Source organism: Petaurus breviceps, unplaced genomic scaffold (genome assembly GCF_028583685.1).
Source record: "Petaurus breviceps papuanus isolate PSGF00001 unplaced genomic scaffold, PetGlider_PUasm1.0 567, whole genome shotgun sequence".
NCBI lineage: Eukaryota > Metazoa > Chordata > Mammalia > Diprotodontia > Petauridae > Petaurus > Petaurus breviceps.
In genome coordinates this window covers 476,627-504,109 of record NW_027186383.1, presented here as the reverse complement: position 1 = coordinate 504,109, position 27,483 = coordinate 476,627, and the positions used below count along the sequence as shown (strand labels likewise).

The 27,483-nt window shown below is 48.6% G+C and overlaps 1 protein-coding gene across 7 annotated transcripts in view; it reads right to left on the bottom strand.

Annotated features, from left to right (window-relative positions):
• Positions 1-27,483, bottom strand: part of USP40 (ubiquitin specific peptidase 40) — a 411,887-nt gene that overhangs the window by 15,400 nt on the left and 369,004 nt on the right. For all 7 annotated transcript variants that reach the window (XM_069103094.1, XM_069103092.1, XM_069103096.1 and 4 more), the window contains 12 exons: positions 24,866-25,199; positions 23,197-23,278; positions 22,762-22,936; positions 21,594-21,678; positions 20,511-20,581; positions 19,042-19,370; positions 7,746-7,869; positions 6,382-6,439; positions 6,098-6,151; positions 4,634-4,722; positions 4,045-4,131; positions 3,724-3,760 (listed from right to left, as the gene is read on the bottom strand). In XM_069103094.1, the coding sequence (XP_068959195.1) occupies positions 3,724-3,760; positions 4,045-4,131; positions 4,634-4,722; positions 6,098-6,151; positions 6,382-6,439; positions 7,746-7,869; positions 19,042-19,370; positions 20,511-20,581; positions 21,594-21,678; positions 22,762-22,936; positions 23,197-23,278; positions 24,866-25,199 (1,525 nt within the window). The remainder of the gene's footprint in view (positions 1-3,723; positions 3,761-4,044; positions 4,132-4,633; positions 4,723-6,097; positions 6,152-6,381; positions 6,440-7,745; positions 7,870-19,041; positions 19,371-20,510; positions 20,582-21,593; positions 21,679-22,761; positions 22,937-23,196; positions 23,279-24,865; positions 25,200-27,483) is intronic.

The following is a 27,483-nucleotide window of genomic DNA, read 5'->3' as shown; positions in this document are numbered from 1 at the left end:
ACAGATCTCCTGCCCCTTCCCTCATCCTCACTTCCCTGTTCTGTTGGGGACAACCCCCACTTATCCCATCGCCAGGTTCAACAAGTCTTCTCTACCATTCTCACGCCTCCCAGCAAATCAGTCTCCCACATCTTCTCTCCACCTGGCCAGCCCCCAGCTCAGCACAGGCCCTTGTTAGCTCTTGCCTGCACAACAGAGTCCTAACTGGTTACCCTGACTCAAGTCTTTCTCCTTTCTAACACCCACCGGAGCTGTCCAAGTGACAGTCATAAAGCAAGGCCTGACCATGTCACCCACACTCAAAAACCTCGGGTTCCCTCCTTCTTGCCTTTCCCAGTTGGACTCCAGTCTAACACTACAGGCTTATCACACAGTCCTCCCCAGATGTACCTGGTGTTCTAGCCTCCCATTACTAACATTCCTGCTCCCACCCCACCTTGTCTCCTTGGAAGACAGGGTTCAAACGAAACTTCCTGATAAAGGCCACCCCTGACCCTCAGCTGCAAGCGCCCCCCAAAGACCCTGGACCCTGAGGGGCTGACATACAAAGAATATGGAGGAAAGGGCGGATACTGAAGGCGTAAAAGACATTACTAAGAGAACAGCAATGACTTCCTACCACAAAACCTTTCTGTCCCTCACCTTCACCTGAATCAAGGGCACCCTTCACGAGGGCTGCTAGGGAGGAAGAGGCTTTCACAAGGGATATGCAACAATGGACCAGCATCCTGACCACTTTTTAATTAACTTAAAGATGTGGAGAAGAGCAAATTTCACTGGGCTTATCCGTGGATGAGGAAAAAGCACTTGACTCGGTAGGAATAAAACACTGTTTAAAGACCACTGTACAACAATAAGGTCAGCACTGTTATTCCATACTGTACCAGAAATGCTAGCTATAGTAATAAGAGAAAAAAAAGAAGTTGAAGGAATTAGAATAGGACACAAGGAAACAAAAATATCATGCTTAGCAGATACGATGGCAGACCTAGAGAGCCCTAGAGAATCAACTAAAAGACTAGCTAAAATAATAAACAACTTCAGCAAAGCTGTGGGATAGAAATAAATCATCAGCAAAAAATCCAACAGGAAGAGAGAGAAAGGGAAATTCCATTTAAATGACCACTACAGACAGCATGAAATACTTGGGAGTCAACCCACCAAGACAAAGCCAGGAACTGTAGAACATGATTACAAATCACACAAATCAAGTCAGAGCTAAACAATGAGAAAAAAATTCATTGCCAATATAGTGACAATTTTACCTATATTAATTTCCTTATTCGGTGCCGTGACAAACTACCCAAGAATTATGTCATAGAGCTGGAAAAACTAACAAAAATTCATCTAGAAGAACAAAAGGTCAAGAACATCCAGGGAATCAGTGAAAAAAAGGTTAAGGAAAGTGGCCTAACCGTACCAGATCTCAACCTTTATAACACAGCAACCATCAAAATGATCTGCTACTGGCTTAGAAATAGAATGAAGAATTAGTGGAATAGATTAGGTACACCAGGCACAGAAGTAAATGACCACTACAGGTGGTACAATGGATACGGCCCTAGGCCTGGCGTCATGAAGACGCATCACCCTGAGTTCAAATCTGGCCTCAGAAATTCAGTAACTGTGTGACTCTGCCTAAGTCACTTAACCCTGTTTGTCTCAGTTTCCTCATCTGTAAAATTAGCTGGAGAAGAAAACAGCAAACCACTCCAGTGTCTTTGCCAATAAAATCCCCAAATGGGGTCCCAGAGAGCTGGACATGACTGAAAGGACTCAACCACAACAAATTACCATGTTAATCTAGAGTTCAATAAACCCTTAAATTTGAGTTTTTGCAGTAAGAACTCAACCATCTAACAGAAATTGCTGGGAAAACTGCAGAGCAGTCCGGCAGAAACTAAACACAGACCAGCATCTCCCACCATATACCAAGAAAAGGTAAAAAATGGAGAAATGTGCTCTCCAGATCTATGGATAAGGAAAGAGCTTATGACCAAATGAGAGACAAAGGAGATTTCAGGAAGTAAAACAGGTAATTGTGATTACAGGAAATTAAAAAGCTTTTGGCACAAACAAAACTAAGACAGTCAAAACTAGATGGGAAACTGGGGGAAAATTGTCCAAAAAGTTTCTCTAATAAAGGCCTCATTTCTCAAATATATAGGGAACTGAATCAAATTTACAAATATGAGTCATTCCGCAATTGATAAATGGAAACTTTTTCAAAAGAAGAAATCAAAACTATCAACAATCACATGAAAATTGTCCTAAATCACTACTGATCAGAGAAATGTAAATTAAAACAACTCTGAGACCGCCCCTCACACTTATCAGACAGGCTCCTGTGACAGAAAAGGAAAATAACCGATGCTAGAGGGGATGCAGAAAGTTTGGGACAGCCATGTCCAGGTGACAGAGCCCTTCTTGAGAACAGCCTGGAAGTAGGTCACAAGGGACAGAAAACGGCGCAGACCTTTTCGACTCAGCAACATCACTACTTTTTTTTTCAAAGGAAAGGAAAAAGGACCTATTTGTACACAAATATTCATAGAGGCTCTTTTTGTGGTGGCAAAGAATTGGAAATTGAGGGAACTTCCAATCAATCAATTGGGGGATGGCCCATAAGATTGTGATGGAATATCATTTTGCAGGATGGTTTCAGAAAAACCTGGGAGAACTTATACAAACTGATGCAAAGTGAAGTGATCAGAACCCAGAGAACATGACAGAGTATCAGTAATACTGGAAGGATGATGAGCTGTGAAAGACTTAGCTCCTCTGACTAAGACAATTCCCAATGACCCATGATGGGAAATGCTCTCCTCTCCTTCGCCAGAGAGAGAACTGGGGAACTCTGGGCACAGACTGAAGTTTAATTCTTTATTTTTGTTACTGTGTATTTTCTTTTGCAACATGGCTAATATGGAAATGCTTTGCATGACCTCACGTGTATAATCAAAATCAAGTCGTCTGCCTTTTCAAGGAGAGAGCTAGGCTAGGAGGGAAAAAGAATCTGGAACTTAAAATATTTTTTAAATGATAGTTAAAGTTTTTTTTTTACAAGTAACTGGAACATAATGAAGTAAACAAAAATAATTTTTAAAACAAAGAAAAATAAATCAAATCAAGTGGCCTACTGCATTGCTGTACTGAGCCATGTAATAAAATTATCTACAAAGAATTAAGACTGAAGGTCACCCAGAGAGCAATGGCGATGGACACATGGGATGTAGCCCCACAGAGCCAAGTGGGAGCTTTGAAAGAACGGATGTCAAGAAGAAAGGATGAGCTGGTCCTAGGAAGACTCCACTACTGTGCTCCTTGTACACTGGGTGGGTCCTCCATGACAAAGCCACGTAAGACGCAGACAAGGGATGCACGGGATGTGCGGACACGGAGGACAGAGATGTCTCTAAAATGAGGTCACCACTTCCCTGGGCCCTCCTGCCCTCCCGTCTGCCGCGCCCCCAGGGCCGTCATCAACTCGCCCCTCAGGACAAGCAGCAAGGAGCTGTTCAACCCATTCTTTGTCCTTTTTCGGTTGATCCTAAAGGGCCTTAATTTCCCCCCAAATACCGTCTATCTACTGGGTGCCTTCAATTTTCAAGGAGTCCAAAGAAACACTGCCCACCAAGAGCACAGGAAACAGGCCCAAAGGTCCCAGAGGTATCACGTGGGAAGGACAGCGAGGAAAAGGTGGTAAATCACAGGGTCACTGACCTTGCAGACCAGCTTTCTCCAGCATCTTCTTCAAACACTAAGTGAAAAAAAAGCACAGAAAAGTTATGCTCCAGGTTGGTGGGATCCTGTGAAGACATAGCTGGCCTCCTCAGCAGGCCCACCTTCCCAGAGGGGCAAAGTGTGTGCCCTGGAGGCCAGGGCAGCCACACCTCAGCCTCCACCTCCACCTCTGAGGCTTCTGGCCTAGGTGCCCCACCATCATCTTCCCCCCCCGCCCCCACTGGGAAGGCCAGGACACTCTCCCTAGTCTTGGGGCACAGAGGGCCCAGCCCTCCTCAGGGTGGGGACGCTGTCACTTACTTCACTCACAGAGATCGTTGACTCCACAATGATCTCCATTGTCAGGCCAGACTCCAAGTCACTGCCCACCAGGAAAAACAGGAAGAGCTGGAAAAGCCAACAAGCTGAAGCAAAGGGCTCCCGGGGCTGCCCGATCAAGTTGGACCACGGCCCACTGTATGGCGTGACCCCCTGACCTCCTAGAAAAGCGGCCTGGTGGCCAGTGGTCCTGCCCCAGCTCTCACAGACCCTAGGCTGGGTCTCTGAAAGAGGCTGAGTCCTAATGGGAGCCCAGGACAAGTCTGGAGAATTGAGGGGGGGAGAGGGAGAACACAGGCTAACAACCTCCTATTCAAGCTGATAACAACAGCTCAGATGGACTCAGTGGAATTGAGGACCACCGATGTGTCCCAGGAGAGGCGAAGGGCCAGGCAGATAATGCTCCCCAAAAGGCCCACCGTTTCTGCAGGGCTGGCCACAGGAGTGTCTCCCCCCGCCCCAAATGCACACACATGCATGCACTGCGCTTTCACATACAAAATGCACATGCATGCACACACACACACACCCCAACGCTGCAAGGTGGGACCTCTGGGCAATGCTTTGTTACCTGGGAGGAAGTAGGAGCTCTGCCACGACATAGCCCTAACAAGCTGCCCATCTCCATCTCTGCTTCGGCCACAGTGTAATGGTCTGGCACTGCAAAGACACCAATGGACATGGTGAGACCCTGCGGGTCACAAGCCTGAGCCAGGAGGAGCCCTGCGGACCGCTGGCTCCGCAAGTCCCCCCGAGATGCTGGGCCGGGGCACAAAACAACAGTCTCTCTCTACTGAAGGACAAAGGAAATGAAAGACTGGAGCGGGCAGCATCCAATTCAATGTGACCAGAGGCTGAGGAAGGAGCTCCTCAGCAAGGGCCCTGAGCTCAACCTGGGCCTGTCTTCAGGAGGCCCAGCCCCTCATCAGCCTGGCAAGCAGAGACGCGGCCTCTGATGGCTGAGGACAGTCCAAAGCCTCCTGCATCCCACCATTGTAAGGGAGTCAGGAAGGGGGACCATCCTCGGGAGCGGAGGAGGGAGAGGCAGGAGGCATCTTGGTCCAGAATGGCCTCAGTGAGAGGTGCCTTCCTTATACCATCAGACCCAGTGCAATGAGAAACATGAAGCTGGAGAAAAAGCAGCCATGGGGAGGCAGTCACAAAGGCCTGGAAGGCATGGCACAGAGCAGGGCCTGAGACACAGAGGACTTCCCCAGAAAGAGAGGAGTGACAGCAGGTCTGCATGCATGTGTGTGTGCGTGTGCACAGGTGTAGATGCACACGTGCCCATGTGCTCTCATCCTCTCACTCTAGGCAACAGCCTAGGGGATGCCCAGAGGTAGGAGATAGCCCATTGGGTCAGAGGGGGCAGCAGGGTTAGGTCCAGTTCAGATCACAAAGGCCCTAAATCTTAGGCTGAGGAGAACCTGAGAGGTCAGCGTGAACTGGCCAAGAGGAGCACGCACAAGCAAAGGAGACGGCCCCCAAGAGCCCGACTCTCCTGCGCAGCCTTCCCCAGGCCCATCAGTGCAACGAAGGGAAGCCTTTGGTGGACTGGGTCATGGATTTTAGCAGCACTTTGCACAGACCTCTCTAGAAGTCAAGCAAGGTGGACTTATGCAGGGGCCCCCATAGAAGGTCCTTGAGGATGTCACACCAAGGTCCCATTTGTCCCCATGAAGAATGGGCTGAGCATGAAGGAGAAGGGGCCCAAGTGCAGCTGACCTGTCCCCTGAGCCCTGAGGACACCAGGGAGGGCCACAGCAATAAACCTCAGGAAACTTAAATGAGAATGGCCGAGAATGCTAGATTTGAATTCAGCAAGAACCGAGTTTACATCCCACTTTGGAAACTTGTCTCCTCATCTATATAAAGGGGCTGCACTCCCCAGCCGGTGGAGTGTCCCAGAAGTTACCAAAGACTCAGCCAAACCACCCTCCAACCTCACGTCCAGCTCAACACAAATGCAGCCTCTGTCTGCCCTCCACGAGGGCAGCCACAGGGCCAGGCCACGGCAAAACCAGACCTCACCTACCTGGAGAGAGCAGCTGCCCATTCCGATCGATCAGCCTCAAGCAGCTGTTATTAACTGGAGGCAAAAAAGGCAGGTCAAACGTGGGAAAGTCAGAGAATCCACCAGGGAGGAGCCAGGCAATGTCAAAGCACCCCCTGCCCCATGCCCTTGGAGACTCAGCTCCCATCATCCCCCAGAGCCCTCACCTGCTCCCCCAAGATACTTCCTGGCTTTACGTTCATCTCGGCATCTGTCAAAGCCCTGCCACCCCCCACCTCCTGAAACACATCTAAAAATGCACCCACCCAGCTCCTCCTGTAAGCCCAGTTCCTTGATGGCTTTGATTCTAATGTCGAACAGCATCTGCAACAGAAAAACAGGTGAATGAATGACTGGGCATAACCAGACACCCTGGGCCGTGGGGCCACCAGAAAGCAAGATACCACGGTGGGGAGCCCAGGTGCCCATGGAGGGAACTGCTGGGCATAGCTGTCAACCCAGCTTTAAAGAGTTTTAAATTCCTGGCAACTACAAAAGTTACCCGATCTCAAAGTGCCCTCTTTGAAATCTGAGCTTCTGCCAATCCAGGACTCCACTCCCTAGGCCAGCATTAAACCGCAGTGTCCGCTAAAACTCCCTTTAATCAGGGACTAAGGAATTAACTTTGACCCAAAAGGCAGAAACTGAACAAAAAATGTTCAAGGTTTTTATGATCTCAAACAAAGGACACAGACCTGTAAACTGGAGAGTTTGTAACATTGATTTTTAGGTGAAGGGAGAGAGAAAAGGCTCACATCAACTCAAGATAGTTTTCCAACTTTAGAACCCAAAGAAACTGGCTCACCCACACTGCCTCCCCCACCCAACCCCCACTTTATAGACAAGGAATAAGGGCTGGAGGTGACCTTAGAGATCATCTCATTGAACCCCTCCACTGCAAGATGGGGAAACTGAGGCTTGGGAAGTTGGCTTGGTCTCCACAGAGGGTCCTGCTGCAGAGTGCTCTCTCCTGGACAGCCCTCCCACTATATGGGAGTCCTCAGAAAACAGCTTCTGGCTATTCTACACAAATCCCGGCCAAATCAAAAGTTTTCCGAGAAACATGTCATCCAAGAAGGATTAGTGTCACAAGGATTTGGGGGAACAAGTGTCAGAGAGTTAGTATGAAGAGGAAACCCAAAACAGTCCACTTCCTGGAGCCTCACTGGCTTTCAACAGGTCTCTGAATTTGCTTTTGTCCCCTAAACCCAAGAAGTCATGAGATATGCCATGATTCACGAAACAGGGGAAGGCCTTGAAATTCACAGCCTCAGTTTGTTAAAACCAGATGAACAAAGAAACATCTCTGAGTGACCAGAGACCTCCAAGACTCTGGATTTTAGATTCTGAAAACTAGGGGCCAAATATTTTCTAGAGAATTCTAATGACAGGTAAAGGAGATTTTCAAATAGGTAAGACTCTGGAAGATAACCCCACTTCTGTGACTTTGCCAGACCACTGAGACACCCTGACTTGCCTATGAAGTCAGGGAGTTGAGGCTGATGCCAAGGACGGGGCTCCCCACCCCGAGCCATTCGCTGGGCGGCCCCAGACCCGTCGCTCTCCAGAATGGGGGACTGGCTCCAGCTGGTTTTCCTGCCCACTCTGGCCCCAACTCTTCTTCACTCACCGTTTCAATTGTTGCAGAGACTTTCACTTGTTCCTCCTCAGAATCTGCCTGGCACAGATTTTTCACCTGCATCCAGTTGAAGTTGCTCAGAGAATTCATGCGTCTGCCTCCGGCCATCATCAAGCTGCAAGCAAGGGGACAGATTCACAAAATGACACTTTTGTTTTCACTGTGACCCAGTGATGACCAACATTTAATCAATACTTCTCAAACTTTACACATGTAACTTTAAATGTCCTTATAAAAACGAGCTCACCACATTCCCATAAGCACTACTTCAGTCAAAAGAAAACAAGAATGCTCATCCTTAAAAGGGAAACACTAAAGAGAGTGCATGGCCATGCGTCCGTGACTCGGGGATTTGGTGGCCCCTTGAGGGGCTCCATCTCCCACCCTGGCATGGAGCCTCTCCTTGGTGTACCCACAGCCTCATCTTCCTCTACCTCCCATTTGTGCATCACCATGACGTCCACTTTCTGCAAGATGAGAAGTTCAAGTACCCTGTGAAACAACATCTCTTTCTGCCTTTCTGTCCACCATGATGCAAATCAAAAGGCTGCTTGCCTGCTCAAGAGAACTTGGCCTTCTGACTCCTTTAAGCGGCCGACCACCATGCCCAAGCGTTCATCCTATGTAACCCCGCCAACCCCTCAAGTGAGAGGCCTATGGCTCTCTTCCCCTTCAGAGCCATCTGCTCTCATCACCTTCCCCTCATTTCTCCATCTCGATCCAAATGGCTCTACCAGGTGGCTGACAACATCTCAGTAGGAAATGGGATGCTTCTTCTCGGGTCGCATCCTTCTTGCCACCCCCAGGGCGCCCAGCATCTGACACTGTTGATCCCCCCCACTCGGGGAGGCTTTCCCAAAACTACTCTCTGCTGATTCTCCTGATCCGTGCCTTGTTGCTTCGACATCAGATGACCCCCATGTCCGATCCCATATGTGGGTGATCCCCAAGGCCATGCCAATGAGCACTATGGAGATGACTGTTAGAAACATGAAGGCCCAGGCTCTCCCTCATCTCCAGTCCCATAGCACCAATGGTCAAGGGAGCATTTCAACCCTAACTCAGAGCACCCAAAGGACAAGGCCTCCTCTCTCCCAGAGTCCTTGCTGCTCCAGAAACCTCCACCAATTCCATCACCCAGACAGGATGCCGCCTGTCCAACACCTCCTTCATCTCCCTCACCCTCTAAGTCTGCTGCCATCCTCTCTCCATGGGTCCCCCTCTCTCCTCAACGCCTACCTGGATTCTCCCAGAAGCCTCTCTGTGTAGCTACTAAGTGGCCATGCTCCAAGCCAAGAGGATTCTTCCAGGCTCAGTGTGGCTCCCATTCCTACACCCTGTTCTGTATACCAACGTCCATCTCCCATCTCCATGCCTTTGCACAAAGCACTTTCCATGCCGGGAAGCCTCTCCCTCCTCACTTCTGACCCTTAGGAATTTCATCTTCCCTCAAGGTCAGTATGTGTCCTGATCCTCTTACGACTGCATGGCCCCTCCATGGCCCTGGAAAAGACTCAATGCTCACTCACTCGGGCTTGTGTCTTTTCCGTCCAGTGCCTGGCCAACTGTGCACAGAATCCCCAACTGAATGAACGAGCTTTCCTACCAGTTACCTTAGCTTCCGACTGTTACCTGGCTGTACTGATTATAAGAACCTCCCTTATGGGGAACTTCCAAGTCAGGTTATCAGTGGGATGGAAGAATGGGGTGAACCTCACCACTCTCCAAAACTACCCAAGAGAATGACACGCCCGTGACAGGCATATCAATGACAGACTAAGATGTCCACAAGCTCAACAAGCTAACAGTCTTAGAACTCAGCAGCAGATGACGCTAACTAACCCGTGAGGCTTTCACTGAGCACTCCCCTGCCTTGCCAGTAGGGCCAAGGTTTAACAAGGTAGCACCAGCCTGGGCTTTGGGATGTGCTCAGCAGTGTTGACAAGGTGGACCTAAAATCTATCCAGACAACTGTGATCAAGGGAGACATATAGGAAGGCGGGCCTGCAGTGTGCCTGGGGCAGCCATGCTCAGGCAGAGCTACAGAACCTGGGGAAATGGGCCAGGTCAGATGAACAACTCCAGGGCCAGGTCTGAAGGAAAGGTGACTATCAGCCAGCTGGTTCAGATCAGTCATCCCCTATCAGCTGACTGAGGCCAGCAAAGAATGAATCCCCCCAAGAGGAAAGAGGTGGAAGTGAAGCTTTGAGGCCTGTCCCCCAAGAGCCTACCAAAGGGAAAAGATTCAGAAAAGCAGGCAACCACTAGAGAACGAAGGAAGAAGGCCATTAAAAAACCCAGAGCACAAGCAGATAAGTCAACAGGAACAGAGAGGTGGCCACCAAGGCGTCCCAATCACTGCAAACGTCCTTTAATAAACGACAGACCCCAGCCTTAGTGGCACGGAAGACTGGGAGGATCCCTAAAAGGATATCAAACTACAGTCAGGAGGTTCCAAATGGCTCAAGAGAAAGACCTGAATTCTGAACGCCATTCCATGAGAACAAACTGTGTTTCGAGGCAAAAATCCTGAACCAGGGGTGGTAAGTCACTTCAAAGACATCAGTGGGAGAACAAATGGGAAATGCGGCTCCACAGAATGGGAGGACCCTTGAGAAGAGAAGCAAAGAGAGCCCACAGTCTCTTTGCCCAAGACTGAGATATGCTGGAGTCCAGCTGTGAAGGGATGACAAAATGTGACATGTCAAAAACCTAACTGCCATGGAAGAAGGCCCCCAGGTAAAAATCCCAGGACTTCTGAACAGTGAAAATAAAGCCCCGAGGCCAAGGAATACACAGGCAGCCCCCAGGAAAAAACCCTGTGCTGCAAGTCTAAGGTAGAGGGGAGGTTCAAATGTAATCATTCCATTAGCAAACAAATTCCACAGGGGTGGGAGAGGGGATTCCGAACGGAACAAACAGAGAATCCAGCAACACAAAACTCTTCTGCACCCACTAAAAACTATCAGAGTGAGCAGAGCACATTCACCAAATCAAAGGCGCTCAAGTCACAAGTCAAAATGACCTGCCACACCAACCTGCGCCTCATCATCAGTGCTAAAAAGACAGAAGCACCAGAAGCATTCCTACATGAAAAATCCAGGCAAGAGCAGCCTGTTACAACTGCAATCACCCATATAACAGAAACACAAAACGGGCAAATAAATACAACTAAGAAAAGACAAATGAGGAAATAATTTAGCCCATTTTAGAGACTATTAAAAGAAAAAGCAGAAAATACAGAATTGAACTTACTGGAGAAACTAGATCTAAAAGACTTATGGCATCTTCTAAATGAGACTGAAGAATACGTACGCTTCTCCGCACCACGCCGAACTTTGACAAAGTCTAACTACTTCTTAGGGCACAGAAATCTTGCAAACAATGGTAAAAAAGAGTAACAGAAACAGTAGACGTTATCATGTAATAAAAAGAGTATGTGCTGGGGCGGCCAGGTGGCTCAGCCAGTAAGAGCACCGGCTCCATTGTCGGGATGACCTGGGGATCAAATCTGGGCTCAGATACTCAGCACCACACCCAGAAATAACTGGCCGTGTAACCTTGAGCAAGTTACTTAATCCTGATTGCTTTTAAAAAAAAAAAAAAAAGAGTATGTGGTTCAGGGAGTACAAACAAAAGAGAGTCCTGAATAAAGACTTAACGATGAAATCTGAAATAACAAGTGGGTCAAAGAAGAAATCACAGAAACAATTAGCAATCATGTAAAAGACAATAATGATGACAAAACCACATAACAAAATTTCCGGGATACAGCCAAAGCAGTCCTGCGGGTGGGGCGGGTAAATAATATCCTTAAAAACATACACTTGACAAAAGAGAAAAATTTTTAGTTAACCTAATAAAAACACAGATAGAAAAATCAAATCAACACAACAGCAAGTGATGAAGCTGAAATCACAATAAAACCAGAAGAAAAAAAGATCAGAACCCACTAAACACAATTATATGCTACCAAAGCTGAGAACACCAAAGAAATAGAGAATACATTTAGAAAAAAGAAAAAAAGACCCAATCCAATAGAAGACCATATAGAAATCTTAAATAATCCAGTTTCACTGAGGAAACAGAACTTTAACTCCAATGAACTACCAAAGGAAAAAACTCTCAGGCCCAATGGTTACACAGGAAAATAATGCCAATGATAACATGGAAAAAACTGAGAAAGAAAGCATCCTACTGTATCAGCAATGCCATATTCACAATGCCTATGGAGATTACAGATATGCTGATATAATTATCCATCACAAAATACATCAGGTTTGCCATATGAGGGAATAAACTAGAAAATTTATTAAGATACCAAAAGACTGAGTCCCAAAACCAGAAAATGAAAGCCATCAGAGTAGTTATGACATTGGCACAGGTAGATAAAGTAGAAAGCACCCACATTTTCAAGCCTTTAAAACAGAACAGGCTACCTTAGGCAAAGGTCCTCCTCTCCCCACTCACAGCAACCACCCAACATCCCGGAAGCACGCTCCCAGCAGCTCCGGCCCCTGGCAGTCCTCAGCAGGAGTCCTTAGCAGAAATTCTGGCTAACTCAAAAAGGGCTTTGCGCTGCTGCTGCCTCTGCTGCTGCTGCCGCCGTCACCACCACCGCCAGCCACTGCAGGAACTCTAGCTTGGCTTCCGCTTCCTCTTGCTCCGCCCCTTCCTGCTACGTCAGCAAGTCCAATGGGGCATGGAAGATCTTTAAATCCCATAACCCTTACACCTACCCAACTTCTCTTGAGGCAAATACAGAGCTGCTGCCTAAACCACCAGAGAATAAAGCAAAACTGGGAGGGAGAACATCCAAATTTTTCAACAGAATCCTATCAAACAGGTGGCAACTTGTCCCAACCAGGCGCCCTTTGGCCCTGGACCCGGCACTGCAGCAAACCAGACTCATTAAAAGCCGGCCTGAATTGGGCCCCCCATGGCTTTGGCAGCTTCAGAAAAAGCCCAGTACAAGGCACAAGGTTCCTGATCGCTAAAAGCAAACAGACAAACCTCGGAATGCCCACTTCGGGTCTGGAAGAAAAAGATCGATGTAAAACCAAGCAGGATGTGAAGGAGCTGTCCAGGATCCCCAGCACAGGGCAAGCACACCGTTATCCCACCAGGAAAGATAAGCATACAGCTTTTACTCCCAATTCTTATTTCCCTCTCGTTTCCCCATTGGCTGGGGATTGCAGGGTCAACAGTCTATCCAGAATGCGTAAACTCCCCACATGATCCCCGCCTTACTCTCCCATTACACTGCTCCTTCCCCTTGTCTTCTTTATACTTTCCAGTAGTCTCCTTAAGCACCTGCATCTGGTTTAGCAACTTGGCTTTTATACAGAAGCTACAACCTCCTTTCTCCCCATTATGTAATTCTAGAAATGGCAGCAACGCCAACAAGAAGAGAAAAGAATTAAAGGTGTAAAGCCAGGCAAAGAGGAGACAAAACTATCCCTATATGCTGATAACATGGCGCTTTATCTAGAAAATCCTAGGCAATCAGCAGTTACTGAGACAGTGGGTTCCACAAAGTCATAGGTCAAAAAGAAATACCACAAAAATCAACAGCATTAAAGCCAAGAAGCAATAAAGGGAAATCCCATTCAAAATAACTTCAAAACGTATCAAGTATTTGGGAATCAATTTACTAAAGTACATTCAATACTAGTTTCAATTATAAAGTGCTCTTTAAGTAAATAAAGAATAATTTAAATAGCTAGAGGAATATTCAATGTGCATGCCTGGGTCATACCAATATAATAAAAAGAAAGAGTGCCAAAATTAATTTACAGTTCTAATGCTATAATAATCAAACTATCAAAGGAATACTTTACAGAATTCAACAACATAATAACAAAATTCATTTGGAAAAACAATAGATCTAGATTATCAAGGGAAATTATGAAAAGAGGGAGGGATGAAGGGGAATAGTACTTCCAGATGTCAAACCATATTATAAAACAGCAGCTATTTGGTTAAAAAATAGAGAAACAAATAAATGGAACAAACTAGACAATGCCCAGAGATGAAGGCCTTGTTCATGGAACAGTCAGGGGAATTAAAAATAAGAGAACTCAAGAAACAAATGTTCAATAAATATGAAAACATAAATTAGTTAAGAAAGGAAATTTCCCATTTGATGAGAAATGTTGAAATGACTAGAAAGCAGTTTGGCAGAAACTGGGATGAGAGCAATATCTTATCCTGTAAACAAACGATATTCCATGGCTCCATGACCTGAATATGAAAAATCACACTTGAAAAATGAGAAGAGAAACTGACTGCAAACCTCTCAGAGCTCTGGGGAGATGAGTTCTTTACCAAAGGAAATCACAAAGATAACATAGGCAGTTTTGCTTACATGACACAGAAAAGCTGCTCAACCAAATTAACGCATCTAGGGAATTATGTAGGTGTATATGTATATGTTTGATTAAAGTAAAATTGTTAATCCTTTTTGAGTTCCTTTCCTTTAGAAAAACAGATCAAAGAACCTGTGTTAGTAACCATCCTGGGTATGCTAGGGTGCTCACTGTTACACACACACATATGTCCCATATCTGAACCTGTGTACAAGCATCTGACCAAAAGACACACCTCAAGAGATGGGGGGGGGGGAGGGTATCAATAGACCTAGACAAATGGTTTCCCAGCTAACAACTGTGGGAAAGAATGCCCCAATCACCAATGTAAGATATGTCAATACAACCCTAAGGATTTGTCTCCCACCCACACCACAAAACCATCAAAAGTTACCACTGCAAAATTAAGCATTCAATCAATATTTACCAATTGGTAAATTTACCAATTTACAATGGGTCAGGCACAGGCCCTGCCCCTCGAGGGGCTCAAACAAATATACACAAAGCAAACTATATACAGGATAAATAGGAGATAATGAGCAGAGAAAAATGTGCCAGAATTAGGATAGGAAAGACTTCCTGTAGAAGGTGGAATTTTAATGTGAACTTAAAGGAAGCCTGAGAGGTCAGCAGGTAGAAGAGAGAAGAGAGAGCATTTCAGCTATAGAGAATAAGCAAAGAAAATGCCCAGAGATGGATGGTCTTGTTCATGGAACAGCCAGAAGGTCAGTGTTAGTGGATTGAAGAGGACATGGGGTAGAGTAAGGTATAGAAGATTGGAAAGAATGGAGAAAGATGGATGATGAGGAGGTTTGAAGGCCAGGCAGAGCATTTCATATTTCATCCTAGAGGAAATAAGGAGACACTGCAGTTTACTGAGTAGAGGATGACACAGTCAGAACTGCACTTGGAAAATCACTTTGGTGGCTGAATGGAGGATGGACTGGAGTGGGGAGAGCCTTGAAGCAAGCACTCCATGCCACCCCTACTCCCTGCCCAGCAGCTACTGCAATAGTCCAGGGTTGTGGCAGTGTCAAAGGAAAGAAGGGGGTGGTGTGTTCCAGAGATGCTGCAGAGGTGAAATCAACCAGAGATGTTGCAAAGGTGAAATGGACCAGAGATGTTGCAGAGGGGGAATGGACCAGAGATGTTGCAGAGGTGAAATGGACCAGAGATGTTGCAGAGGTGAAATGGACCAGAGATGCTGCAGAGGTGAAATCGACCAGAGATGTTGCAGAGGTGAAATGGACCAGAGATGCTACAGAGGTGAAATCGACCAGAGATGCTGCAGAGGGGGAATGGACCAGAGATGCTACAGAAGTGAAATTGACAAGAGATGGTGAGATCAGCATTGATAACCATATTGGATCTAAGAAGTGAGAGAGTAAAGTGTCCAGGATGACTCCTGAGTTAGGAGCCTGAGAAACTGGGAGGATGGGGGTGCCCTCTGCAATAATAGAGAAGAGAGATTAGGAGGAAAGATAATGAGTTCCATTTTGGACATGAGTTTAAGGTGTCTACATCCAGTTCAAGATGTCCGAAAGGCAATTGGAGATAAAAGATTAGAGCTCAGCAGAGAGTTTGGGGCAGGAAGGATGTGAGTATCATCTGAATAGATCCGGTCATTAAATCCATAGGAGCTGATGAGATCCTCAAGTGAAGTAGCATAGAGGGAGAAGAGGCCCAGGACAGAACCCTGAGAGACACCTGTGCTTAGAAGGTATGACTTGGAGGAGAATCCAGAAAAAGAGACAAAGATGTAGTGGTCAGAGAGGGAGGAGGAGAAGAAGGAGAGACTAGTGACTCAAAAACCTAGAGAAGAGAGTATCCAGGAGAGAGTGACCCACAGCTGCAGGGAGGCAAGGAGCATGAGAACTGAGAAAAGGTCATTGGACTTGGCCACTAAGAGATTACTGGTCAATCTGGAAAGAGTAGTTTCAGTGGAATGATGAAGTCAGAAGCCAGACTGTAAGGGGTTAAGAAGAGAGTGAGAGGAGAGAAAGGGGAGGCAGGTGGTATAGACAGGCATTTCAAGGAGTTTAGCCACAAAGGGTAGAAGAAATAAAGGATGACAGCAGGGACAGAGGGGTCAAATGAAGACCTTTTTCAGGACAGGGGAGACACAGACATGTTTGTAGGTGGTAGGGAAGGAGCCAGTAGAGGAGAGACTGAAAATAAGCAGGGGGAATGACAGAGTGAGGGGACAAGGTGCAATGAGATCACCTGAGCAGGTAGAGGGGTTGGCCTGTATAAGGAATAAGGCCACCTCATCATGTGACACAGGGCTGAAGGCAATGACAGAAGGCACTCGAGTGGTAGGAGATGAGGAAGAGTTAAAAAGGAGCTCAAGACAAATGGCCTCAGTTTTTCTGTAAAACATAAGGCAATATAATTCTTGTAGCAGCAAGCACCCCAGCGTCCCCAGGGTGTCTGCCAACACAGGTTCTTGGATCTGCTTTGTTAAAGGAAAGCAACTCAAAAGGGGCTAACAAGCTTCCTTTAATCAGTCAAATACGTATTGTTTACCTAGTTCAGGGGAAAAAGGTCAGCACCCTGAACTTCAGAGTATACAGACAGAATTATCAAGACAGAGAAACAGATCAAGTAGACAGTTTCCAAACTGTCCAACCATTACATCCATACCAAATCAACATCTGGGTTTTTCAAAGTCAAGGAGGGGCTCTCAACAACGGCTTCCCAGAGTTTCATCTGATCAAATCACAGAACACTTCTCAAAGTGAGCCCCCAAAACAAAGCTACACATCAGGGCTTATATAACCTTCTCCTGGCTCAGAGAATGTAGCAACCTTATTGACCCACTGGCCAATCAAAAAGTATCTACTGAAAAACAAGCCTCCCACCCCAGGCTCCAGGTGCACTTCAGCCTAGGGGCAGGGAAGATCTTAAAAATTTACATTCCCTTTACAATTCTCAACTGAGAGGAAAGAGAGAAGGGATCTGAGGAGGAATCAGAGGGTTTGGGAGAGCTGCAGTGGAGAGTGGGGCAGCAAGCTGATGATGCAGGTATGGTAGGGCTGCCTGGCAGCAGTGAGGGCCGAGCTGAGACTGTGTAACATAAATCTGTGCTGGACTCAAGCAGAATGGTGGCGTGATTTTCTCCACTTTCTTTCAGGAATAGGTGTGTAGGCACAAAGGTGGTGAATAATTGGAGTGATCCAAGGCTGAGGTTTGGGTAGACATAATCGGTGCTATGATGAGGGGGCCAGGGATTCAAGAGAGGAAGACAGGGTATATTTAAACTGGCTCACCAAGGAGTCAAGATGGGGAGAAAAGGAGGGAGTGGTCAGTGTGGGGAAGTTGACCTGGGGCAAGGAATTGGAGAGGTCACAGTGAGGATGATGAGTAGGGCAGTATAAGAGAAAGCAGAGGGAGACGTGGGAAGCCAATGGATTATGGCCAGGAGATTTTGGAATTCTTAAACACAGAGGCGATACAATTGTGGGTGATGACAAGATCAAGGGTATGACATCATTGTTTGTGGCAAGGGTGGGGGAGAGGGGCAGTTCTCTGGAAGTAAGTAAGCTGAAGAACTGAGTGATCAGGAAGTCTGAAGGAGAATCAGTACATATGCTGAAGTATGCAGGCAAGACTTGGGGAGAGGATAAAAATTCCAAGCCAGGTACTGTACTCGCTGAGGAAGGAAGGGGAGACCTGGGTGAGGGTGGGCAGGGGGGAAAGGTCCTGTAGCCACCAAGATTTTCATTGGGTGATATAGACAGTGGCAGACTTCTTCAAAGGAAGAGGTGTAGCAAAAAAGGGATATGAGAAGGCATCTGCCCCAACTCCTGGGGCCCCAAGTGTGGAACATTTTGTCTATTTTTATATTTTATTAACACTGTTCTGCTAATTTTTTTCTTCCTTTTTCTCTTTTTCATTTAAAAAATTCCCATTCTATGGGATAGCTCTCTGGGAAAGAGGAGGGAGGATTCAGGGGGAAACAGAGGTGATACAAAAACAAAAGATCAATGTTTAAAAAAAAAAAAGAGTATCCGTCATAGAGCAATCCACCTCTTTAAATAGAATGTCTTCAGAAATCCTGGTCAGAAAATACTGGGCTTCAAACAAGCATTCACATTTGGAGTCCCTAGAGCTATGTTTATTATTTATAGATGGTCTAAAAAGCATGATAATTAATAGTCTTTGTCCCCTTTTCCCTCATCAATGTGGCAGTAGAAAAAAAAATCACACTGGCCCAAGGGTCAGTCCTGAATCTGTCTTTGCTTTATGGATGGCCACAGTCAAAGAGTGGCCAGTGAATGGCCACTACCTCAAATCACTTTTGTCTTACAGCAAAGTGCAAAGACAACTGATGTATGTCTGTCGCCGTTCTCCCTGAAGTGCCAGATTAATGGCAGTGAATGTAAGTCAGTGCTCCTGAAGTGCCTAAAGCTTTTGAGAAGTCATACAGACATCTGTACTGACAAAGGATGGGAAGAACCCATTTCACAGAACCTCACATCAGAAAACTTCAATGACATTCAGGAAAGAGCATGCCCCTTGTTTTATGGGAGAGCCTAGCTGTCAAGTATTCCATCACAGACCCAAAAGCACGAGCACAAAGACAGGGAGGGAAAAAAAAGGGATAAGTCACAAGGCAACAGGCCCTGAGGGACCCAGCCAGCGGACAATGCTGTCCCAGGACATACAACACCTTCCTCACCCAGTTTTCCACTCATTCTACTAAGTGCCTGGTTTCCATGGGAACATGCCTCCAATTTGAAACCAAAACAACAGATCTATCATTGCAGAGACTGGCTTCTCAGTCCACCCTGCAGTAACACTGTCCTTCACTCCACAGATCATGTGCTTCAGAGCCACTCGGACCCAATCCCTCACGATCTCCCTACCGTCTCAGACTAAGCACTGTCATTCGCTCAGCTCACCTGACAAGTCCTTACCTCTGGTCACAGCTGCTAGAGCTCACTAGCCACACAGAGCTGCCATCTTGAAGGCCTTGTTCTCTGAAGGTCCTTCCAAAGTTCTCCTTGGGAATGACTGTCCAGTTCTCCAACTCAAGAACTTGAGAGCCAGTAACATTCACCAGGATGATGCCAACAGGGTATCCTAAGGCCGTGAATATGGTGCCTACTTCAGCATTGGAGGGAAACACATGATGGGTCTCTAGAAATGGCTGCCCCTTTTCTCCATCACTATTATTTGTCAACTGAAAGATGTTCAAAAGGATGGGAACAGCATCATCACCAGTTGGAATCTTGACTCCGCCAACCTGTGGAACAATGTCAAGATGAAGGATGGTCAGATCTTAACTGGCCAGAGCAAAGTCAAATACAGTAAAAGTTTAGGAGTGCAACAGTCTCAAATAGTTCCTAAGCAATGAAAATGTTACTAGTTGTCCCTGGGATGCCAAGTCAGTAGATCCTGCTTTAAAAACCTCCTGCCAGACCTTTCCTGTTCATTCTCATCTGACCCCTCTGTAAAGATGAAGGCAACGAATGCCCTCCTCAGCCTCCAGGCAGCCGATCTCTCCCCTTCAGCTCACCCTGGCCACCACAACAGACCAACTCTTCCTGAAATGCCACCTTGCTCTGATGTCACCAGCCCTGCCCAGAAGCCTTCAGACCCTGCCCTCTTTGCTGCCAGACTGAGCCCAAGCTCATCAAGCTATGACTTAAGGCTCTTCTCAACTGACCTTTCCCACATTCCATTTTGTTAGGTCCCTACATGAACTAGCCCCTCTAGTGGGTGTAGCCTCCTAAACACTCTTCCTCTGACAGACTCTGGTCAGGCTCTGGCCCTGGCCTGAAAAAGGTCAATTCCTTGCTACTTAAACCTTTCCCACATGTGAGGGCCCAGGTCCAAACCCACCTCTTCGTAAGAAGCCTTCCTCAACAACTGGCCTCAGCCTAGATAGCTAACTACATCCCCTTATTGCCTGTAGAGTCACTTTGGCATGCAATCGTCCACCGAGGTGACTTACGTGCCTCCATGTGTCATCTCCCCAATGAGATGTTAAGCTCCTTCAAGGCATGGAAGGATGTGTCTTATACTTCTCTGGGGGCCCTCACATACCCTAACACAGAGCTAGGAACAAAGCAGGTGCTCCAGAAAGCCCTGATGAATGAATTGGCATTTCAAGCTCAACAAATGAAAAGCCATCATCACAAAACAGTATTTTTCAGTCAAATCATTTTCAAATCCTGGTTTTGGAAGACTGGCTAGAACCTAAGCCCCCAGTGCAAGTCAAAAGCAGGGGTGCAGCCAGGAGCCCTGCCATCGTTTCCCATTTCCTAGCCTCTTATTCTTCTTGTATAAGCAGAACAAGTCTTTAAACTGTTAGCAGGTTATCTTATTACAATGATATTAAAGTTTTAAAATCACAATAAAGATTTCCTGAAGTATGTTTTACCTCCATCCCATTCCACACAAAGATGTCTTCCCCATCGGTCATTTCAATTTCATGCAATGTCAGTTCATCTCCTACAAAGACGGGATCACCAGTGAAACCACTTGTCACCACCATGGAAAACAGTTTCCACCTCCTCTCTGCACCCAGCCCTTTTGAGAGCATTTGTAACTCAAGGGGTACTTTGGAGGGACAAAGGCAATCGATAACCTTATTTACTTCCCAGTCAGCTGATTCATAACTGGGGTTTAAGCCCTGGCTCTGTCTCAGAATGATTCTGAGCTGGCCGCCGAGGCTTCCCCCAATGGCGGGAGGCTTCCAAGAAATGGAGGGCTGAGATTCCCCTCAGGAAACACTTCTAGCAGAGGAGGAGGGCACCCGTCCCAAATGGGCATGGCAGCACTGGGGAACAGGGCAGGTCAGTTACACCCATGCTCCTTCTACCCAAGAATCGCTGGAAATGCCATTGAGTGGATGAGTACTGTATTCCACTGTGAGCAGGGCTTGAGGCCAGTGCAGACGGATGGAAGACAAAGGGGAAAGATAACAGGTAGCCTGAAGCTTTGGCAAGGAGTGTGGAGCTCCGATCCCAAATCCCCAGGGACAGGGAGGGAAGGGCCCAGGGCGCTCCTGAAGAAGGAAGCACACATCCTGCTCTCAGCTCTGCAGCAAGCTGAAGGCTGCGCAGGGCCGGAGACGAGGGGGTGTTGGGCAAGATCTCCTGGCACAGCGATCACATGACCAATGCATAGTGCCACTCATGCAAGGTGGCAGGAGGCAGGTTCATCTCCTCACTCAAAGACTCAATGTTCATCATCCAAATCCACCAAACAGGGTGGAAGGGAGGGTGGCTGGAGAGTCAGAGACAAGGGCCGCCTCGCAGGTAGGAGAGGAGGGCCTGTCTGGCCTCACAGCTCTCAGAGCTCTCCTGTCTCAGAGCACAGGTTCAGACCCCATGTGCCCTTTCTGGGCTCGGCCTGTCTCCAGCTCCCTGCAGTAGGCCCTGTCACCACTATGGTGGGGGTGGGGATGGGGTGGGGGCAGACATGAAGAAGTTGGAGAGCCAACTCAAGTACTGGGGCCTACCTTCAAGGGCCTCGCAAACATGGAGTCCCGCAGGCACGAGTTTGGCAAGGCTGAGCACCAGATCCCCTTCCCAGAATTCCAGGAGCTGGAGATGAAGGAAAGAAGAGACAGCTGCACAAAGTCAGAGACCAGAAAGGACTCCAGGCTGACCTGAAGGACCCTGCCTCACAGAGTCCCAAGCTGGGGAGAGAACCACCACCTGCCTGGACACTGGCTGGAGGCCTGCTTCCACAAGCCCCTGGAAATCCACAGGAAGGATAAGTCTCAGCCTGAGGGGCCTAGCTGCCATGTAGGCACTGTGCCCAGGCTCCTGGGAGCCCTCAACCGAGGCTAACCAGGCCCTGGGACCACCTGGGAGTGGAGGATGCTTGTCAAGGAGCGCTTGGAGGTCCTTCTTCAAAGGGTCCGGCTAGCACCTATTTGCCCTAGGCAAATGGCATCTGACCTGGAAAAAACTCTTTCCTTCTTAGCAAAAATGACAGTGCCCAAGATGCAGTCGTTGGAGGCCCTGGATTTATACCTCTGGCTCCACCCTTGTTAATCACGTGCCTGGAGGCAGGCCCCTATTCATCTCAGGGACTCAGTTTCCTCACCTGTAAACTGAAGGGTCTAGACCCAATAAAATACTGCAGCTATTACTGAAAACACTGACAGATGGTACAGGCCTGTGACTGGCAGGGCCACTTCCCAGTGAGGACACCCACTCACCTCCACTACATGCAATCTCAGAGAGTTCTCTGGGACACAAGGAGGTTCAGGGAGTCGCCCAGGGAGCTGTTGTGCAGCTCAAACACGTCAGAGGCAGGATTGGAACCCAGGGCTTTCTGCCTCCAAGGCTGCCCCTCGATGGACACATTAACTGAAGAAATGACTAAAGCAAAGGCCTGGGCCAATGAGAGTTGTCTTAAGTCTAACGTTTCTGCTGAATCACCACCAGCTTCTAGCAATGTCAATGTCATATAACCCTAAGGAATAACATGGTGCCAACTTCTTTCTCAGTCAATAAACTGCTGGCCTGGAAGGTTTCCACCCCTGAAGGGCGGGCTGGCAGGCGCCACTGGGCCCAGGAGGGAAGGCTGCAGAGCTCTGACACAGTCACTGACACTCCTCCCCACACCCAAGGCAGCCGCCCACATCTGGGCCTCGAGTCCATGCGCATGTACAGTACCTGAAACACCAACCGCCGAAGGTCACCTAAGGTTTTCCGTTTATCGATGGTCAAGTCCAACGTGCAGTCCTCTGTTCTGGAGGAAGAGGGGTGCAGAGCCCCATCATAAAACTCGTAGCAAGGGCCCAGGTGCAGATGCAGGCCTAGGTTGTTGACCACAGAGTCATAGTCAGCCCTGGAAAAAGAAGGCATCACTCCTCAGGGACCCTCAACATTTCCAACACCAAGAGTCCCTTCCCCGCAAAACTATAGAGCCACGAGCCTAATGAGCTGCCACAGTCCTTCAAGGAAGATCTGGAGCACTGGTGCAAGGCCCCACAAAGGCAGCTTCCAGCTGGGCTCAGCCTGGCCCCTCCCCAAGGACCACCATGCGGGAGCAGAGCAGGACCCAGTGCGGCCAGTCCAGCTGTACTCCCCAGGCTTGGGTGGACTTACCTCTTTTTCTGCAGCTCACTGTTGGCCTCACACACCTCCCGGAGCAGGTGGATCGGAACCTTGTACTGGGGGTTGGACTGAGCTGCAAACAAAAGTCCAGGTTAATCTAAGGTCAGCCAAAGGCAAGAAGGTGGAGGCATCAGAGCCAGCCCAGGCCTCATGGGCCTGTTCCCAGAGCAGACTCTGCTCCTCAGGCAGGAGGCCTAGATGGGCCAGTCTGTGGCACAGGACAGGCCACTCGGTGGCCATATCTGGCTGCTTCCCACGGGTCCACCTGCCCCATGGTCTGGCTGTGTCCCCCAAGCACCTAGGGAGTGCCCACTGTCTGCCACCCAGAGCCTTCCTCTGTGGTGCCCCGTCACTCGGCAGGGATCGACAGGCCCTCCCTGCAGCAGATTCTGTGTGACTGGATATCTTGCCATGGACACAAGAACAATGCCCTACTGACCCAGTCCTCAGTCTATTCCTTCACTAATCGACTGATACACATTTACTAAGCTCCTGCCATGCGCCTACCACTCTGCTAGGCAGCAGGGACATAAAGATAAAAAAAAAGACAGCCCTGCCTTCAGGAAACTTACATCCTATGGGGGAGACCACATGTGTGCTGAAAACATGGCTCCCTGAGGAGGGTCGACAAGCTAAAACCTAATAGCAGAGGCCTCAGGAAGCCTCGAAAGTTAACTCTGCACTGTGCCTTCTCCTTAAGGGAGAACAAGGTAATGCCATGCACCCCCACTGGCTCACCAGGGGGCAAATCCTTACTGGAATTCAAGAGGGGAGAAGAGAGGAAGAAAAACAGGCCAGGCATGACTGAAAAATTCAGATTCCTGCTACAGAGCTGGGCCACACCCAGCGTCCTAAGGGGAAAGGCAGCAAACAGAGTCATCTCCATCAGCCAACAGTACAGAAACGCCTGAGATCTACCTTTTGTCTGGTCCTGACCTATGAATTCATCTAATGAGCTTCTGGCTTTAAGCCCCCTTCCCTGAATGCAGACTAACAACTCCGGTGTGGCCTGAACCCCAAGGGGGGTCAGCAGGGAAGGACTGGACCCAAGCTGGCCTCAGGGCCACCCACATGGGGTCAGGTCCCCACACTGACCCAGGTCAGCCGAATGAGCCCAGGGCTGTCAGTCACAGCTCCCTCAGCTGCAAAAAGATGCCAGCAATAATGACAGTGGTAACAACTAACATTGCAAGTGCCCCTACCATGTGCCAGGCCCTGTGCCGTTATGTGCTTTATAATTCTTACAACTGATCCTCATGACCCCCCGGGAGGGAGGCGTGATGGGGAGCCCTGCTTTACAAAAGAGGAAACTAAGGCAGACAAAGGTTTAGTAACTTGCCCAAGGTCCCCCAGCTAGTCAGTGTGCAAGGACAGACTTGAACTCAGGTCTTCCTGAGCCCAGGCCCAGCGCACTGGGCACTCTGACAGCTTGCTGCACAGGCAGGTGGAGTCACTCACCAGGGACTCATCTGGCCAGCCAAAGGATAGGAACACAAACAAGCGGCCCGGTTAGCCACCCTGACCCGATCACACCCTGATCTAGTTGCGCTGTGCCCTGTTTGCTCCTGGAGCTATTGGGCCCCCCACAGCACCCAGCCCAGGGCAGGGTGCTCTTGACCATTCTGGACAGAAGCCAAGGATTGGACACCCGGGCCCATACCTTCGGGAGGCCTCTGCAGCTGCGTCTTCCGGTAAAATAACATATAGGCACTCTCTTTTCCCTGGAATTGTTTCTCGATGTCTGCTTCCTGGATGGGTTCCACTTGGGAATCATTGATGTCAAACCAATGAGGGCCTTCGGCACCGACCTCCGGCCGCAGAGCCCTAGCAGGCTCTGCTCCAGAAGCCTTGAGACTCTCACCGCAAGAAGGGGTCACGGGACCAGGCTGCTTACATTCAACCAGGGGTTCCTGGGAGGGGCTGGTGTCCCTCCTTAGACAGACCTTGCTGGGGTTGGAGCTAAGGAGAAACACGTCAGAGTGGGCGTGCAAAAACTGAAAAGGAAAGAAATAAGAACTCCATTAGCCACACCCTCAACGGTGACTCTGACCACTTGAGGAAGCAGGGACCCCGAGAGAGCTAAGAGACCAGGCCCAGAGATGCTGCAGGAGCCTGGGGCAACAACGCCTCACTGGAACCCCCAAGGAAGCTGGAGACAGTGGAGGGGCGGCAAGAGCCTGGGGGGACAAGGCCCCACTAGAACTCCCAAGGAATCTGGGAAGAAAGGGCCCCAGACATGTTCAGACTCAATTTACACATGAGGACACCAGAGAATCTGAAGGGAAGAGAGATTCAGACCTGGCCTCCTCCAGACTCTGGGTAGGGGGCCATGTTTATTCCATCATGCTCCCTTTGGGGTTCAGGACATCATGAACCTAGTGCCCTCTGCTCTACCCACTGTAAGGTATTTTCATCGGGTCCATTTCATTCATCCACAAAGATAATAAGTAGAGACAGTCTGAGTAGGGTCCTGAGTAAGAGGGTGCCTACAAGCCCTCTGGGAACACAGGAAAAGAAGAAAAGACTCTGCGTGCCCAGAGTGGGGCACTTGGATCAAACGCTGGGCCACTCACAGCCGCAATGGTAAAGAGCCTGCTGGAGCAAGACCGCAGCCCAAGCCTCACCTGGGCCCCAACGTGATTCGTGACTCACATCTGTGAGAGTAAGAGCCATTCACCAACATGCAAGTGGAAAAAGGAAATGCACAGGCAGTTTTCAAAGGAAGAAATCCAAGCCATCCACAAAGGTAGTAAAGAATACTCCAAAAAACAGAGATGTGCCCATTGAAAGCACCTCTGAGGTGTGGTGGCCTTGGGCTCACTTATCTCTGTGAAAATGCAGCCGATCCGACAGGAGTCTGAGAGGCTCCGAGGCCAAGGAGGAGGGAGCCCCTCCTGCCACCTCAAGCTACCTGCGGACGCTGCCGAACAAATGAGCTTGCTATACTGGCATTCTTGAGAAAGACCTCCAAAATGTCAAGTCCAGCCTGCCTTCCCTCTGCCCATCTCTGGCCAAAGTCCTGGCCAGCTGGCCTGTCCTGCCCCCAGCCCAGCACAAGGCCAGTGTCTTGGGGCCTCCACCCCCAGCATCCCGAGCTTGTCCTCTAGAGCCCTGGGTACAAGGATCAAATCAAGCCAACAACGCCCCCCCGGCCATCTGGCCAAGGCCAGAACTGCCCTCGCAGACTCCTGCCATTTCTCTGCTCTGCCAGGAGAGCTGGGGGCCTCGAGCTAGCTGCCCCAAGGAGGAGACCCCTGGAGATTCTCGGGGGGCTGCTCGGCTCTCCCGGGGAAGTTGTCTGCTCCAGTCCATCCTCCATCAGGTCTAAGGGTTTTTCCTAAAGTGCAGAACTGACCATGTCACCTCCTTGAAAAGCCCAAGGCTCCCTATTACCTCCAAGATGTAATATAAAATCCTGCTCAGCCTTTAAATTTAAAGGGTCTCTTCCCTTTCCAGCCCTCTGACACCCTCCCCATACTCTTCTGGCCACCAGACTCTGGGGATTTTCTCTGGCTGTGCTCCCTCTCCCTCTTCATCTCCACCTCCTCCCAGAAGCCTTCCCTGATTTCCCCACTCTACAAGTGCCTCTTCTCAGGTTCTCCCCGGTGTATCCTTTCCATGTCTTGTCTGCACACAGTGGTCAGCATGTTGTCTCAGCTATCAGACTGTAAGACTGTCTCTTGCCTCTGGTGGTTAATCAGCACTTACTGTCTGACTGACGTCCTACTAAGTGTCCAGCTGATACCGATCTGCCTCAGCAGGGACATGGTCTTAAAAGGTCTGATGACCACATGTGATAGTAATGGAATATAAAGATCCCCCTGTATTGGCTTGGTTTTCAAATTGATCGTGTTAAAACCCAGAGCTTGTTAATCCCACCTGTGGGATGGGCTTGTTGATGTGAAAAGAATTGTAGTCCTGAACTGGGAGGAGCTGGTGACGTAGATTTGGAGAGACACAAGAGGCAGAAGAACTTTTTGGAAGCAGCACCCTCGTGGAGGCAGAGAGAGACTGAGAGGATTGCTGAGGGCCGCTTTGAATTGCCCAGGACTTTTGAGACCTGCCCCCTGAGCTGCCAAGGACTGAGGAGACATGGCTGTTTTGCTGGTACTTTGTCTGTTTTGATGTTGTTTTGCCAGATTTGTCCACTGGTGAAAGACAGTCCTTTTGTTGAAGAAGTCCTGGAACCTGGCTGTTGGCTAAGAGCTCCTGAGACTGTCCTGCAGACAGGGAGTGAATACTGTCCACTGGTGAAGGACAGTGCTGTTGTTGCAGGGG